General features: G+C 29.3%; 1 protein-coding gene across 1 annotated transcript; it reads left to right on the forward strand.

Moving 5' to 3' along the window:
* Positions 1-5693: 5693 nt before the first annotated feature.
* On the forward strand, positions 5694-6772 carry LOC110646850 (ethylene-responsive transcription factor ERF109-like). Its single transcript, XM_021800424.2, has one exon. The coding sequence runs from the start codon at positions 5751-5753 to the stop codon at positions 6360-6362; it is 612 nt and encodes a 203-aa protein (XP_021656116.1). The 5' UTR covers positions 5694-5750; the 3' UTR covers positions 6363-6772.
* Positions 6773-17962: the final 11190 nt, after the last annotated feature.

The raw sequence follows: 17962 nt of genomic DNA on the forward strand, positions 1-17962 counted from the left end.
CATTTCAAGGCATTCTGCTTAGGAAGTCTCCATGCAATAGGATGAGGAGAATTCGTGACATACGAGACAATCTTTGCTGCTTGTGTAGCCTGCCACTCATTACACAATTGATTAGCTCGAAAAATAATCTCCTCTATAGACATATGCTTCTGTTCCCACACCACCTTGTTCTGTCAAAACCAAAGAAATCAAACAATACAGCAATACTGACTCCATTTGTCTCAATCACAAGTATCCTGCCAAACATCCAACCAATGATTGATATTGCTAAAAATAGCCCAATTCTGCCCCAATGATTCCTAGTAGTGTCTAGCATATGGACAATATAAAAAACAATGAAGAGTTGTTTCACTTTCCTCATGACATAATGGGCATGTAGTATCAACTTCAATATGTCTAGCCAATAAATTACTTAGAACTGGCAAAATATTAGAAGCCAATCTCCACATGAAATTTGCCACTTTTGGAGGAACTTTGATCTTCCAAATCCATTCCCAGCTTATCTTATCCACTTGTCCATGCATAGTATTATTATCAATAAGCAATTTATATCCACTATGCATTGAATACACACCTTTTACATCCCACCACCACAACTAACCATCTGCACTTTGTCGACGTCGAAGAGGGATTTGACAAATAATATTTATCTCTACTGGAGTGAACATAGCATGCAAGGCTTCCATATCCCAACCACTACCATTCTACTCCAATAAATTCGAAACTAAAACCTTTTCTAGCCCAGTGTTATTTACACTGAAAACATAAGGATGTATAGGATCTGGTAGCCACGGATTGTGAAAGACATCAGTACTGGATCCATCTCCAATTCTTCTCACACAACTTGCCTTCAACAAAGATTGACCTCAAGAATACTCTTCCAAAGGTAACTCGGATTCTTCCCTAGCTAGCTTGTAAAAAATCAGTGTCTAGAAAATATTTTGCCTTGTAAAGTTGAGACACTAATGAGGAAGGATTTGTCATAAACCGCCAACTTTGCTTTGCCAGTAGAGCAATATTGAATTCTCTTATTGTGCGAAAGCCTAATCCTCCTTGATCTTTCTTCCAAGCAAGCTTATTCCAACTATGCTAGTGTATACCCGAATTACCATCCACTGAGCTTCTCCACCAATATTTGTTCATAAGTTTCTCAATTGCATCAAAAATATTGAGAGGAAGAAGAAATACACTCATCAAATAGTTAGGTATCTCTTGCACCACATTTTTTAATAAAACTTCTTTTTCGGCTCTTAAAAGCAAACAACCCTTCCACCCTTGCAATCGCTTCCATACTTTGTCAACTACATAATTGAATACCTCTCTTTTATTTTGGCCTACCACTGCCGGTAATACCAAATACCTGAAAAACTCCCGAGTCTTCTTGACTTGTAAAAGACCACAAATAGCATCCTAATCTTCTTCTTTCATATTTTGACTAAACAAAATTTCTGATTTGCCATAATAAACTTGCTGCCCAGAAGCACGTTCATACGGCTGAAGATAATGCTTAATTATGAAAGATTCTACGGGAGTTGCCTGAAAAAAATATAATGCATCATCCTCAAAAAATAGATGACTAACAAGATAAGCATGTCGAGAAATTTTGCATCCAGTAATCTGACCCCGCCTCTCAAAACTCTGAAGAAGACTGGATGAAGCCTCCACAACCACAATAAATAAGCATGGTGAAATAGGATTGCCCTTTCGCAATCCTCTCGAAGGGACTATAGGACCATATGATTCCCCATTATGGCAAATGTGATATGTGACAGTGGTAATCAAAGCCATAGTTTTCTCAACCCATGAGTGTAAAAAACCCATTTGCAACATCAATTGCTTCAAAAAGTTCCATTCTACGCGATCATACGCTTTCAACATGTTTGTCTTAAGCACAGCAATACCACACTTTCCTTGAGTCTTCCTCTTAATGCAGTGCATTATTTAAAAAGCAATCATCACATTATCCGTTATGGATCGATCAGGAATAAAGGTACTTTGGGAATCTGAGATGACATGAGGGAGTACCTTTTGAAATCTATTTGCCACTATTTTAGTAACAATTCTGTCAATAACATTACATAAGGAGATGGGCTTGAGATCTGCTACAGACTCTGGTAACTTCTTCTTCGGAATAAGAGTGATATTGGTAGCATTATTGCCAGGTAAAGGAGCTCTATTATTCAGACAATTCAAACAAACCCAACATACATCTTCACCAACTATTGACCAGAAAGCTTGGTAGAAAGCAGGGTTAAAGCCATCCAGCCCCGAGGCTTTATCAGGATGCATACTAAAAGTTGTTGCTTTAACCTCTTTAGCAGTAAAAGGTAGTAACAATTCCTCATTATGCTCTGTTGTAACTGATGGTTCAATGCTTTCCAAAATAGTTACACCCTCTCCTTGTTGCGATGTGAACAAACTCGAAGTTAATCAACAATCAAGCGATCCAAACCATTATCCCACCCAATCCAATTATGACCTATGGCCAATATAATTTTTCTTCCTCCTTTGATTAGCCATAGAGTGAAAGAATTTGGTATTGAGGTCTCCATCATGCAGCCATAATTGCTTCAAGCACTGCCTCCAATATGCCTCCTGCTGTCTTAAAACTTCTAAATATGTTGTATGATCAGTACAATAAAGCTCAATAGACTGAGAGTCCCTCAATGTCCTATAACGAGACATTTGTTGCTTACTCTGGCGCAATTTCTCCTTAAATAATTTCTTCCTCTCAAGACCCCACTGCTTTAGCACCTCACCACAATGAACTACCCTATCATGGAATGTCCCAAAGTCTCCTTCCTTCCATGCTGAATGCACCACATCCTGGATATTCTCTTCACAAAGCCACGAGTTCTCAAAGCGAAAAGGCTAATGAGCATAACGTATAATTATGACTCTTAGAGACATGAAGAGAGCACTATGATCACTATTGGCTGCCTCTAGATGAAATAACTGTGCTTGATCAAATGGATAAAACCAGTTATTGTTAGCCAAAGCTTTATCAAGTCTTTCTAACACCTAATCCTCTGTATCTCTACCTCTTTCCCAAGTAAACTTGTTGCCTATGAAACCCACGTTAAACAAACCACAAAACTCCACCGTATGACAAAACCCATTGATAAGACAATTAGGTTGATATGCACGACCTACCTTCTCATCATGTGACAACAAGTCATTAAAATCTCCAGCCATGCACCATGGTAATACTGATTTATCCCTTAAAGATGAAAGTAATGCCCAAGATTCTCATCATCGTGCTCGACCAGGAATACCATAAAATCCTGTGAAACGAAAAGGTTGAATACCATCCACATAAATGGCAACATCTATATGATTATTGTTAAAACCAATTAAAGAACAAGCATCTTTGTCCCTTCATAATAAAGCAAGGCGTCCACTATGGCCTTGTGGATTGACAACAAAAAGGCCCTGAAAGCCCAATAATCTTCTAACTCTAACTATCTTATTCCAAGTAACTAATGTCTCCATAAGAAAAATTAATCTGGGTCGCTTAATAGACACAAATTCTTGCAATTCTCGAATTGTCTGCGGCTTCCCAAGCCCATGACAATTCCAGCATAAGGAACTCATTGGGCCTGGGGGGCTTAGTAACCAAAACCCTCCTCTTCACTGTTTTTTGGATTTGCTAACTCCTCCAACAAGCTGCTCGAACCATCACCTCTAGACATCACGTCATTACCCACCTCCTCAACCCCACATCTCTTTGGGTCACCCACAAGTAAACCAACAGTATCCTCTAAGTCAACCACATTCACGTTAGTTTCCTTATGTAACATGTTCTTGCCTTTATCACGTAAATCATCTCCATACACAAAATTGGGAGATTTAAATTTTGAATTAGAATCCAATCCCCCTAATCCCACTGGTTGTTGACTCGAAGGATTTGTGCCACCACTATCACAATTTCGACCACCATTAAGGACTTTCGATTTCGATAATAGCCACCTTTACCGACATTTGAAGAGCGCCTATTATCTGCAAGAAGTTAAGGTCCATATGCGAATTGGCTCCTTGGAACTTCTGGATGTTCTAAAAGCTTTGCACAAAAACGATCAGAATGTCCCAAGTGGCCACAAAAAAAAGCAGAATGTAGATAACCTCTCATACTTAAAATCCACCCACTCCCATTCCCCTTTAGGATGTTTCATTAGAAGCCTGCGTTTGAGAGGTTGTTGACATCCATGGTGACCTTAATTCTCATATAATCTCGCCAAATCAAAGAGTAATTCCTCTGATCAGACTCAATATATCGTCCAATAAAATTTCCAACATCTTTGAAAGCTCTTTCAGACCAACAACTCGACAGATAAAATCCACTTCAGTAAGTTGCACCTATCTAGGGTTCTTCCCTTCTGGAACTTTACGTAAAATGATTAGGTTTTCTGAGAAATTCCATGGATCTCCATTCAGCACTGTGTCTCGATCCATAATATGCATAAACTGCAAAAGAAATGCATTTGTTGCCTAACTCTTTCACCAGCATTCCTTTAACCGGCCTCCACATAGCCGCCATGGTTTGCTTAAAAGCAACAAAATTCATTGGCTTCTCCTTCAACAGCCTTCCTTCAACACACAACGGTGATTCAATAACCTCCTCTTCTCCAACATCATTATCATATTCCATAAATTCCACCCTCCCTTGTTGCTCCTCAAGATTGAGATGGGCATAAAACTCATCAGCAAAAGATGAATCAGAGCTAGAACTCGCCATCATCCAAAAATTAAAAAAAGAAATAAGAAAAGAAGACAAAATGGATGAAAGTTTCAAACTTGTAAAGAACAAGAGAAAATCGCACTTGTCACATATTGAACAAAGTACTTGGGTATAATCTCTACATTAGTGTAATTTAAGCCTACTTAGCACTTCTGTTGATAAAATTACCTTTTTAAATATATCCTAATTGAGGACTTAAAGATTAATGTTTTGTACAGAAAATGTTGTTGGGTGACATGATTTTGTTGGTTTAGTCTGTCATACTTAGAGAATAGGATTTGTATTTGTACCAAAGAGATTAATATTGCAGGTTGTGTTGATTCAATAAAAATTATATAGATATATTTAAATGAGTCTTATAAAAATATAATTATCATATTTTTCTTTTACAATTGGCTTTGACTAGAATTTAAATATTAGATTTTACTATTTTAAAGACGACTTTAATACACTTTCATTGATATTATCATACATTTTTATCAATTAATTTTAATTTTAATAATTATATTTATTTATATATTAATTTTATGATAGCTTATCATTTTATATAATTTACTTACATGCGTCACCGTTTCATCCTTTAAACAAGAAATTATATTATAAAAATATAATTTTATACAAGCACATCACATGAATTGCAAGTGAATAGAAATTAAATATGAAAGAATTTTAGTTATAGATAATTTTATAAGTTTTCTTATTTATTCATGTTTAATTCTTATTTATTTATATTTTTTTTAATAAGTCACGGTGGCTATCGGTAAGCGATGACGGCCCTGGAAATCTCTCTTTCCCATCAAATTATTATTTATTACATTGTGGTTCCCACGTGCCTTCAAGATGCCACCTTTCCCTCGTGGCCCAGCCAACCGTGTCCGCACAGAAGAGCTGGTTCCCTCTGACCCACTCTGCACATATACTTAATCGCCACCACCCGCGGGCTTCCTCTACGGGTGGAAAAGGAAAAAACAAAGTGCCTAAGGAATCTGCCTCCAAGAAGTCAGGAAATAGAATGGATTCCGCGAACAGACGCTTAACCACTGAAGAAGAAGACTCCATCATAGTTTCAGCTCTCCAACACGTTATCTCAGGTAGCAACAACACCATGCCAATCCTCCAGGATTCGGCTTCCACTTGTCCCGTTTGTAATATGGATTCTGTGGATTGTCTCGGCTGCAACTACTTCGGGTTTAACCAAGAACAAGAATCCGGTGGAGGAGTGGGAGAAGGTGCAAGAAAGAGTAAAAGAACGAAGAAGAACCAGTACAGAGGAGTTAGACAAAGGCCGTGGGGGAAATGGGCGGCGGAGATTCGGGATCCATGGAGAGCAACACGCGTGTGGTTGGGTACTTTCAACACGGCAGAGGAGGCAGCCGCGGCTTACGACACAGCTGCAATCAGATTCCGTGGACACAAAGCGAAAACTAACTTCCCATTATCCAACTATACACCAATGCGGATTACAGAGAACAAAAAGATGGAAGGATATAAGCCAGACCATGGAGCAGAGAGCAGCAGCAGTAGGCTGGCAGAGGAAGAGAACAATAACAAGCAAGTGAATGATGATTCCTTCGAGCTCGATGAGGAGGATTATCTTCTAGATTATACGTCGATGGATGATTGAATATTTCTGGTCAAATATAGAGATAGCGTTGAATCCAGATTGAATATTGTATCCATTGCTAGTGATGATTGTTTCTTTTGGGTGCTTACTGCAGTTGTAGAAAATGGAAAAGATAAATAAGAAGATCTCTCTACGTGGACTTCTGAGCAAGTAAACTCTCAGAGGAAATCTCCATTAAAAGGTTTCAGATTTGAGTTCATGGATGGAGGGAGGGAGAGATTGTGAGAAAGTATGGATGTTATCTTTCACTGTGTTGTATCATTACAAGGGTCAGCAGTGTACCGTTGTTGTTTTGGTGTCGTCTTTCCTTAGTTCTCTAGGCGTTTTTCTTCTCAATCGTGCATACGCACTCGGAACTTTTCATAGTTTTCGCATAACCTTATCTAAATTTATTTCCAAACAAAAATAAATTCATTTAATTTGAAACAATAATCATTTCAACTTAAACTCAATTTTGAAATTAACTCACACAATTCAACTTTTATCTCTTGTATATCAAATTAATGCAAATCAATAAATTTTAATTTAAGAGAAATTCGAGTCATTATAAACTCAAAACACATTATACTATGTAAGACCCAGACAGAAGATATACGGTGTGATATAAATTTTATGAAAAAGACAAAAAAATTTTTATGTTTAAATAAACAGAATATATATATATTGGGTCATGAGAAAATAAGTATAAATAAAAGTCTCTTAATTTAATGGTATTTGTTTTCCAACTTAATTTAATAGTATTTGAAATCAAAAGTAGTTTTGGATTCTTAGAATTGAATGTAATTAGAGTCAAATAAAAAAAAAAAGAAGCATAGGACTTTGCAGGGTTACTACAGAATGTCTGTATTGAACAGCAAATAGATTTCTCGTCAAAGGGTTGGAGAAGAAAAGTCTTCTCTGTTGTTTGCTTTATAGAGATGGAAATTAACAAGACATTGACTTGAAAAATATCTGCATTGCAGTGCAACAATCTATATTCTATTTCTCCATCGTCATTGGCACAGAGATTATTTTTTATTTTTTGGATAATGAGGATAAAATGCTGAATTAATTCTTAAGCATCGATCCAAAACAGTGGGTTTGTTGAAATTTCGCTACGTGAAGACAATGACATTTAACGCTGCGTATTATGGCTTTGGGTCCTTGACTTGTCCCATTATCTATACTGTTAATGTCTTCTTCTACAAAGAAAAAGCGTTAAGAACCCCCCAAAAAAAAATTTATATTTAAATCAAATGAATTTAAAAAAACAATGAAATAAATTAATTAATTAATGATATTATATGAAACTTTGTAATATTTAACAAATAATGCAAATGAATTATGGTAAATACTTGCATTGTGCACCTGATAATGTATAAATAAAATTAGCATTAGAATATTAATGTATTATAGAAGCTCAATATATGAATGTAGTATTATTCATGCAAGTTATCTAATTAATTTTTATCATCAAATTAAAAATTATAATATGATACAATTTTTTATTTGAGAAAAAAAAGGCTTAAACTTAGATTTATAAGTGAGTAATATGCTTTTAACTGTTGAATTAAGTCAGATTGGATTATAATAATTATTAATTAAAATATAAAAGATAAATTCAATTTAAAATTATAAAATCCTTGTTTTGAGGATAAAATTATTAAAATATTATATTATAAATTTAAGATATATGATATATAATGAGTTTCACTTATGAAATATATAAATTTTATATATTTATTTTTTAAATATATAATTGATTAAATTTAGATAAGAATTTTTTAGATAAAAAAGCCTTTTTATAATTAAAAAAAAAAACCGTGTATGAGTTTTAAAAGTCGAAAAGGTGAAATCAAAATTGGCACTGAAAAGAACTTTCTAAACCAAAATATCTCTTTTCACAATCAGTGTAATGTGAATGTAAAGCGGAGTGGTCCTTTCATTGTATGTTTGACCTACATATTATTATAAAATTACAATATTAACACCGTATTGTAAAGAGCCTGCTGGAAACAGAGTGTAGGTTTCTCCTCTACAAATGTTGCAGACAAAAATAGCAACCTGCATGAACTTTTGGAATCTGAAGCGGAGACAGGGCCTGTACCCAGCCCATTCCCAACGATCTCATCACTGCTTATGGCTGCAACAGCAATGGCTGAGGCAACTGCTTATTCTGCTGAATGCTCTGCCTATTTCTGCAGCTTATGAGCGAGATGATACATGTACAATGGAAGTCATTCCACCAAAATTTCAAAGGAAAAATATATTTTGCTAGACATAATTAGTTAACAATATTAAATTATGACGTATAATGCAAAACTATGGCTTTCGAGGGCAGTAAATCTCTCTGGAAATAAATTTAATGAAGACTTGTGCAAGAGCAAAATTATGAGACACAAGTATGAAGACTCGCACATGTACACAAAATGCATGAATCAAATGCCAAATCACTAGGCCTGACCCAGACTCTCACAAAGAAAGAGAGAGAAAGAGGAGGGTGAGGGGAGGAGAGCTCATTGAAGCAAAATCAACCAGTGGCAGCAATGTAGATTCTGGGGCAAACACCGACTAAAATTAAACAACAAACAGAAAAACTTGGCCAACAAAAAATAAAGCCATAACAGCAAGTAATCACAAAAACTTCCATCATAGCTTCTTTGATGCAAGTCTAATCAGCTTCATATTCATACAAAGAAACAGAAAAGAGAAGAAAGCACCAGAACACCACCTAAATATCCCAGTTACTGCAATAATCGCCAAACTATTAGCAAGAACATTAGCACTCCTGTTGATTGATTTATTGCCTGAATGCTGCAGCCAACTGCAAGGTGAGTCTATTCATGCTTTTGCAATCAGAACGGGAATTTTACAAGTAACTCATCTCCTCACGTCACTGATTCCATTTATGATGCCAATAGAGTGAGGGATCTTAATATGGAACGAAAACTGAGAAAGGAAAACGGTGCAGCAGCTGGACGGTGGCATGAAAAGATCATAAACAATTGAGAGCATTCATGTGAGGGCCTGAGATTGATCAGGGCAGAATGATTCTCCATGGTTGAATACGCGTATTAAAGCATAATTTGGTGAACAATTGGTACTCGCATACGGAGGCAGAGTTCTTTGCCAGTTCTCTTGCTGTTTCTGGCAACATTATCAAAGTGTCTCTCACATTGTACAAGGGATTGTTCATCAAAATCTTGACCCGCCGCAATTTCGTTGACTTATGTCGGCACGCAAATGGTCGGCTGAAATTAATGTAGGCGGATGTCCGTACTATCTATACCCAGAAGTCAAATGGTCGGCAGAAACGGAAGCCGAAAACAATACTATCAATGTATATAATAATTATATCTTTTATGAAGTATTTATATTTTTTTATAATTATAATAATTTAAATATAAATTATTTAGAAATATTTAAATATATATTAATTATACATCTAAATTTAAATTAATTCTAAAAAATTATAAAAAAGTCTATTTTATAATTCATAAATTAATTTTTATTTAAAATTAAATAGAATATAACTTTCAAACAATAATTATTTATTTTATATTTAATAATTATATATTTTATGAAGTATTTCAATTTTTTTATTTTAAAATTATTTAAAAGTATTTATATATTTTTAATTATAAATTTAAAATTAAATTAATTCTGAAAAATTATATAAAATTATTTAAATAAAATATAATTTAAATTTTCAGACAATTAATTCAAATGAAAGTCTAATTTAAATATCATTTTTTAAAAAATATTTATAAATAAATTATAACTTTGATTTTGTGTTGTCAAATAAATTAAATCATGTAAAAATAATTTTTCCTATTTTTTTGAAAATTATGTTAAAGAATATTAACAATTATTTATTTATTAAAAATATCACCATAAAAATAATTTTTATAATACTAAAGCTCATAATATAACAAATTTAACAATTTAGTAAGACATTATTTTTCCTTAACTATTTTATACTATTTGAAAAGCATACTATCATCTAATTAACTTTTTAATATTTTATATTTAAATAAGTATAATTATAAAAAAAATATTTAATATTTTTTAGATATATAATTATTTAAATATAAAATAACTAACTAATTAAATATAAAATTTAGATATAAGGACTATTTTGTTAATAAAATAAAAGTTTATAGACTAATTGTAAATTGAAAAGAAGATAATGAAATTATCAGTCAATTTAACGATGATGACTAATTTATTAACAGAATCAAACATTGAGGCTAAATTATTTTTTATAAAAAAAAAATATAAGAACTAACTTACAATTGTTTATATATCTTTGAGACTAATTTACAATTTATGCTACATATATTGAATTGAGCAAACGATTTTTTGGGTCAAAAATTCCCTTTTAAAACTTGTATGTTTTGCATTTTGCAATTTCAAATTACTTTTTTCAATGTGATACAATTTTTATAAGCTTATTTTATACTTAATTACAGACGAAGGTTGGGACCAAGGAGAGCATTGAGCTCTCTTTTAGATTTTAAAATTTTGTAGGAGTACAATGATAATTTCTCAATAAATCAATATTTTCTATTATTGCTACTAGATTTTGATGGAATGTTTTTAAGGTTTCACAGTAATTTTACAATAAAAAAAAATTCTAAATTTCTTATTGCTTTAGTGAAAGAACAATGTCAATGGTGAAAAACAAATCCTCTTCTAAAAAAGAAAAAAAAAAAAACTCAAATTTTTAGAGGAAAATGCATGGTAGGTGAAGAGAAAAAAAAAAAAAAAAGCAATTGCCTTGGAAGACAAAAATAAGAAGGACAAATTAAATATTTAATTCCCTTGTTTTCTAAAAAGGAAAAGGGGAAATGAAAAGAATTGTAATAATTGGTTTGGATTTTGTGTCATTTTGTTTTTCACCCAAATTGAGAGGAAAAAAGAGAAAAAATATGTTAATTTTTCTAGTTTCCCTTTGTACCATTTTTTTTTTTCCTATAGGCATAATGGTAAAAATATAAAAATTTCTCTCCTCACTTTTCTTTTCATCAAAACACGAAAACATAGGTAAATCACTTATTTTCCTTTCCTTTCCTTGTAGAAAAAAATTTGTATGAAAAATAGTTTTCCTTTCTTTAAGAATTTTACTTTTTTTTTTATATATATATTTCACTTGCTTTTCTTTTTTTTATCTCTACTTTCTACAAAACAGGCTATTAGTTTTTCTTATCCATTAATTTTATTTTACTGTTTTCTATGAATAAATTTTAGTTAATAAGAAATAGACAAGAATAAATTTAATTGTAATACTTATTGACTTTTTGTAATAAATTTTCCTGTCATCTTATATTTATTTAGGAAAAGAGTTTGTGTATAAAAAATTTTTTAAAAAAAATGGACAAATGAGGTAGAATGTCTTATTTACCCTCATACTATTTAGGCTCCAAATTAATTCATTTTCCCTCCAAAATTCAACTAATTATTACCCTCCTTTTTTTTCACCAATAAACTCTCACAATTCTTTTAACCAATCATTACCACTAAGAGGACGTTTAGTTTACCTGTTGGGTGCAGCTGATAGCTAATGGACACCCAAATAGGTAAATTATAATGTTTGGTAAGCTTAAAAAAATAGAGTGGATAGCTGATGGGCAACTGATATCATACCCATCAGCTGCAGTTTGTATCAGCTCTATTTTTAGAGCTGTTTCTCATCAGCTGATAACTGATTTTGTCTTTTTTTTATTTTGACCATATTATCTTTTTTTATTTAATTTGAAAATTAATATTATTAACGTTTTTATTTTTTATTTGTAATTTTAACATTTTAATTAACGTATTTTAACTTTGTTAAAATATGTTTTATTAATAACATAAAATATAAAATATTTATTTATATCTAAAAACTTAAAATTAATTATAAATTTTTCTATTAACAATAATAATTATTTTATTATGTTATCTATATTTTAAAATTATTTAATTATCTTAAAAAATAATTATCTTAAAAAATAATTATTTTCTTATTTCAAGAATAAAATAAATGATATAATATAATAGATTAATAATTATATATTTATTTAGATAATATAATATATTAATTTAATAATTATATATTTAATTTAATAATAAAATAAATAATATAATGTAATAAATTTATAATTTTATATTTATTTAAAAATTAAATAAACTATATGATATATACCATTATTAATCATTTCACATATCAACAGCAACGGCTAAATATAATTTTACTAAACACTTAACATAAAACAATTATCATTAGCTATCAGCTAACAGCTATCAGTTGTATTCAACAGTTAAACCAAATAGGCCCTAAATCTTTAATCAATCAATTCTCATAATTTTTTTAACTAATCACATATCACCAATCTTCAACGATCAATAGATCCCACTAATCTCTCAACCAATCATAGCCATTAAAAATTCAATCAACCATGTCTAACCATACCAATAAATTTAACCAATCACAATTGATTTCATATAGTGTTAGTATAATCAAACCGGACTAGACCGGTCAGATCGGTTTAATCGGGAACTAGAATAATGACTGATCTACTTTGATCGGTTCAGTTCAAAATTCAAACCCTTTATTTAGCAAATTAGAGTTGACCTGTCCGAACCGACCGAGTAACCTATGAACTAATTAGATCATAAATCAAAAAACTATAATCAATTAAATCATAATCGATTATATTAATTAATCAAATAACTATGATCAATTATATTATAATTAGTTAGATCAATTGATCAAGTAACTATTACTTAAGCAACTATTAATCAATTAGATCTTAAATCAAATAATTATGATCAATTATATCATAATCAAGTATTATCGGGCATTTTATCAATTAAAAATCACAATCAATCAAATAAAAAATCAAATAACTATGATCAATTAAATTTTAATCAATTTCTAATCAAGCATTTTATCAATTAGTTAAGTAGATCATAATTAACTAGATTATAAATCAAGTAACTATGATCAATTACACCATAATTAAGTATTATAAGATATTTTAATAATTAATCAAGTAGATTATAGATCAAATAATTATGATCAATTACATCATAATCAAGTACTATCTCATATTTTATTAATTAATCAAGTAAATCACAAATAATTAGATCATAAATCAAGTAATTATGATCAATTACATCATAATTAAGTACAATAATGCATTTTATCAATTAATCAAATTACAATAATCAATTACATCATAACAAAGTAATATAAAGTATTTTATCAATTAATCAAGCAGATCATAATTAACTATATTATAAATCTAGTAATCATGGTCAACTGCATCATAATAAAGTATAATCATATTATTTTATAAATTAATCAAGTAGATCATGATCAATTAAAAAATAAATCAAGTAATTATGATCAATTACACCATATTTAAGTATTATTTGTTATTTTATCAATTAATCAAGTAGATAATAATCAGTTAGATTATAAATCAAGTAATTATGATCAATTACATCATAATCAACTACTACTAGATATTTATCAATTAATCAAGTAAAGCATAATCAATTAAATCATAAATAAAGTAGCTATATTTAATTATATCATAATCAAGTATTATAGTGTATTTCAAAAATTAATCAAATAGAATATAATTAATTAGATCATAAATTAAGTAATTATGATTAATTCTATCATAATTAAGTACTATTAGGTATTTTATCAATTAATTAAGTAGATTATAATCAATTAGATCATAGATCAAATAACTAAGATCAATTACATTATAATTAAGTATAATTGTTATTTTATAAAAAAATAGATCATAATCAATTAGATTATAAATCAAGTAACTATAATTAATTACATTATAATCAATTGATCAATTAGTTAGGATTTTTATTATTTGATTTATATTGAAATAATTAACAAAACTGAATTAATTCGAAAATTCAGTTCAGTTTATATAGAAATTCGATTCGATTCAATTTCTTTTGAATTTTTTTTTTGTTTGGTTTTGGAGACAAAATAATATTTTTTTCATCCCTCTCGTGAAAATCAGCTTGCCTAATTAACTAGATCATAAATCAAGTAACTATAATAAATTATTTTATCAATTAATCAAGTAGATCATAATTAGGGATGACAACGGGTTGGGTTTTTGCGAGTACTCGATCCGACCGAACCTTAATAGTTCGGGTTTGGGTAGTATATAATTGGGTTTGGGTCGGGTTTATATTTGGAATTTAATACCAGTGACGGGTACGAGTCGGGTTCGGGTTTTATATGTTGAGTATCCGTTACGCGAATCCGTTTATATAAATATTTAATTAAATATAAAAAATATATATTTTAATAATATTTATAAATTTTTATATATTTTATTTTATATAAAATAAAATTGAAATATTTTATGAAATTATTAAAAATTTAAAATATAAATTATTAATAAAAATAATTTTTTATATAGATTATTAATTAAATATATAAAATTAAACGGGTTCGGATATTTTTCGGGTAATAACAATCAGGTTTGGGACGGGTTCGGATAGTTGAGAATAAGTTTTAATCAGGTTTGAGAAGGGTTAGGGTTTTGAGAATATTAATCGGGTTCGGGTTCGAGTAGAGTGATTTTCGCGGGTACCATAATGTTGCCAACTCTAATCATAATCAATTAGATCATAAATTAAGTAACTATGTCAATTACATTATAATCAAGTACAATCGGATTATTTTATCAGTTAATCGAGTAGATTATAATTAATTGGATCATAAATCAAGTAACTATAATCAATTACATCATAATCAATTAATCAATTAAATAGGGGTGAGCATTATTCGATTTAGATTGAAATAACTGATCAAACCAAATTAATTTAGAAATTCGATTTAGTTTTTGTAAAAATTTGATTTGGTTCAATTATTATTTTTGAATTTTTCAGTTTATTGGATTCAATTTTGGAGACAATACAATATTTTTCTTTTTTATTTCCTCTTATAAAAATCGGATCACCTAATTAATTAAATCATAAATCAAGTAACTATAATCAATTAGATCGATTAATAATCAAGTAACTATTAACAACTAGATTAATTAATCAAGCAACTATTAATCAACTAGATGATAAATCAAGTAACTATGATTAATTACATCATAATTAATTAGATCAATTAGTCAAATAACTATTAATAACTAGAACAATTAATCAAGCAACTATTAATCAATTAGATCTTAAATCAAATCACTATAATTAATTAGATCATAGTAAAGTATTATTAGGTACTTTATCAATTAATCAAGTAGATCATAATCAATTAGATAATAAATCAAGTACCTATAATCAATTACATCATAATCAAGTTCTATCAAGTATTGTATCAATTATTCAAATAGATCATATAATCAATTATATAAAAAATTAAGTAACTATGATCAATTGTATCATAATCAATTAGATTAATGAATCAAATAACTACTAACAATTAGATTAATTGATCAAATAACTATTAATCAATTAGATTTTAAATCAAGTTATTGTGATCAATTAGATCATAATAAAGTACTATTGGGTATTTTATAAATTAATCAAGTGAATCATAACCAATTGGATTATAAATCAAGTAACTATGATCAATTACATCATAATTAATTTTATAAATTAATCAATTAGATAGTGTTGAGCATTATTCAGTTCAAACCAAAATAACCGATCTAACTGAATTAACTCAAAAATTCTGTTTGGTTTCTGCAGAAATTTAGTTCAGTTCAGTTTTTCGGTTTATTCAATTTAGTTTTGGAGATAATATAATATTTTCTTTTTTCTTTTTTCCTTCCCTTTTGTGAAAATCAGCTCACCTAATTAATTATATCATAATCAAGTTACTATGATTAATTATATTATAATCAATTAAATAGGGATGACATTATTCGGTTAAAGCCAAAACAATTGACCAAATCAAATTAATTTAGAAATGTGATTCGATTTGATTCAATTTTGATTTTTGAACTCTTCGGTCGACAACATAATATTTTCCTTTTTTCTTCCCTTTTTGAAAATAAGATCGCCTCTCATTGTTGTAGAACTTGAAGTATGAGATGGAAATTTTAAATTTGATTAAAAAAATCAGAATACATAAAGAAAATGCTTGAGAAGAGTTATGGAGTTAGAGGTTGAGATAGTTCATTATTGATTAGTGTAATTGTAGGCTATAATTGGTTAAAAGGATAGTGAGATGGTCTTTAATTGGTTGAATAACTGGTGCGAGATGATAGATTAAAGAGCTAGCGGTGTTTGATGGGATGATCAATAATAAAAAAAAAAAGAGAATTTGCAAATTTAAAATTTAAATCTTAAAATTTCACAAAAAGCTTAATAGACATTACACATCTAAAAAGTTCTTTCAATTTGTTAATTGCCCTCATTTGTACATTTTTTTCATACAAATTTATGTACACCAAGTCAAGTCCATTTATTTAATGCATATTATTTTTAGGATGCATATAATAAAAACTCAAACTCATATGAAAACGAGATTAACAATCGTTATATTAAATATTTGTATCGAAATGTGTATAGAATTAATTAAAGTGTGTTTATCTAGTGCATAAATTTATATGTAAATATTTAATTTAATAATTGACAAACTCATCCTCATATGAATTTGAACTATTTATGGTCGTACCCTTACTTTTATAAATCACATATTTCAATTGATTCCTTTTAGTTTAATTTTTGTGTCCGTAATATATTTTCTATTAAGCTCTTATTAATTTAATAAATGAAAAGGATTTTTTTTTTTAATTTACAATTATATCATTTTCATAATTCAGATTAATTTTATATGCATTTTAATCAATTTAAAATTTTCAATTAAAATGATGCAAATTGCAATTCATATTACTTCGCCACAAATATATTATTGCGATAATAAAGGTTATTATGTTAAGTCAAACTTTTGTTGTTGTCCTAATTCTAGTAAGTACATTGAGATTCATATATATATTTTTTATAAATTTTTTTAGAAAAGTATTTTAACACTTAAAAATTTTTTATGATTATTATATATATATATATATATATATATATATATATAGCAACATATTCAACATATTATACTGAAGAAATTATATGCTAATTCAATTATTTCATATTATAAATTAATTATAAAGTAATAAAATAAATAATAATGAATTTTATAAAATTTAATTTTATATATATTATAAAAATAATATATTTTAGAGTATGATTATTTTTATTTAATTTATTATCTCATGTATTAGTTTTATTCATGTTATAATTTTGGCGGAATTATTGATTTATTTTTTAATATATTTTTAAAGGCAATAGATTCACTTTAATAATAGAAGAGTCAATTCACCCTTATTTTTCTCTTAAATTATTAATATATATTTATATATTTATTAAATTAATCTCTTGATATGCCCTTTTTCTAAAAAGTGCAAGTGACAGTGACCCTGCGTAAGTGCTAACCTCACTGAAAATCACTTTTCCCCAACAATTAATACGTACGAGATGCCAGCTTTCCGTTCTGGCCCAGTCAACCGTGTCTGAACCAGCGGACTTCCCTCTCCATACGTATATTTATCGCTGGCTTTCTTCCTTCCTTCTGGAGAAGAGAAAAACAA

This window comes from Hevea brasiliensis, chromosome 10 (genome assembly GCF_030052815.1).
Source record: "Hevea brasiliensis isolate MT/VB/25A 57/8 chromosome 10, ASM3005281v1, whole genome shotgun sequence".
NCBI lineage: Eukaryota > Viridiplantae > Streptophyta > Magnoliopsida > Malpighiales > Euphorbiaceae > Hevea > Hevea brasiliensis.

Bases quoted from the DNA above. Each gene is read 5' to 3' on its own strand.
- LOC110646850 (XM_021800424.2), top strand. From the start codon at position 5,751: ATGGATTCCGCGAACAGACGCTTAACCACTGAAGAAGAAGACTCCATC.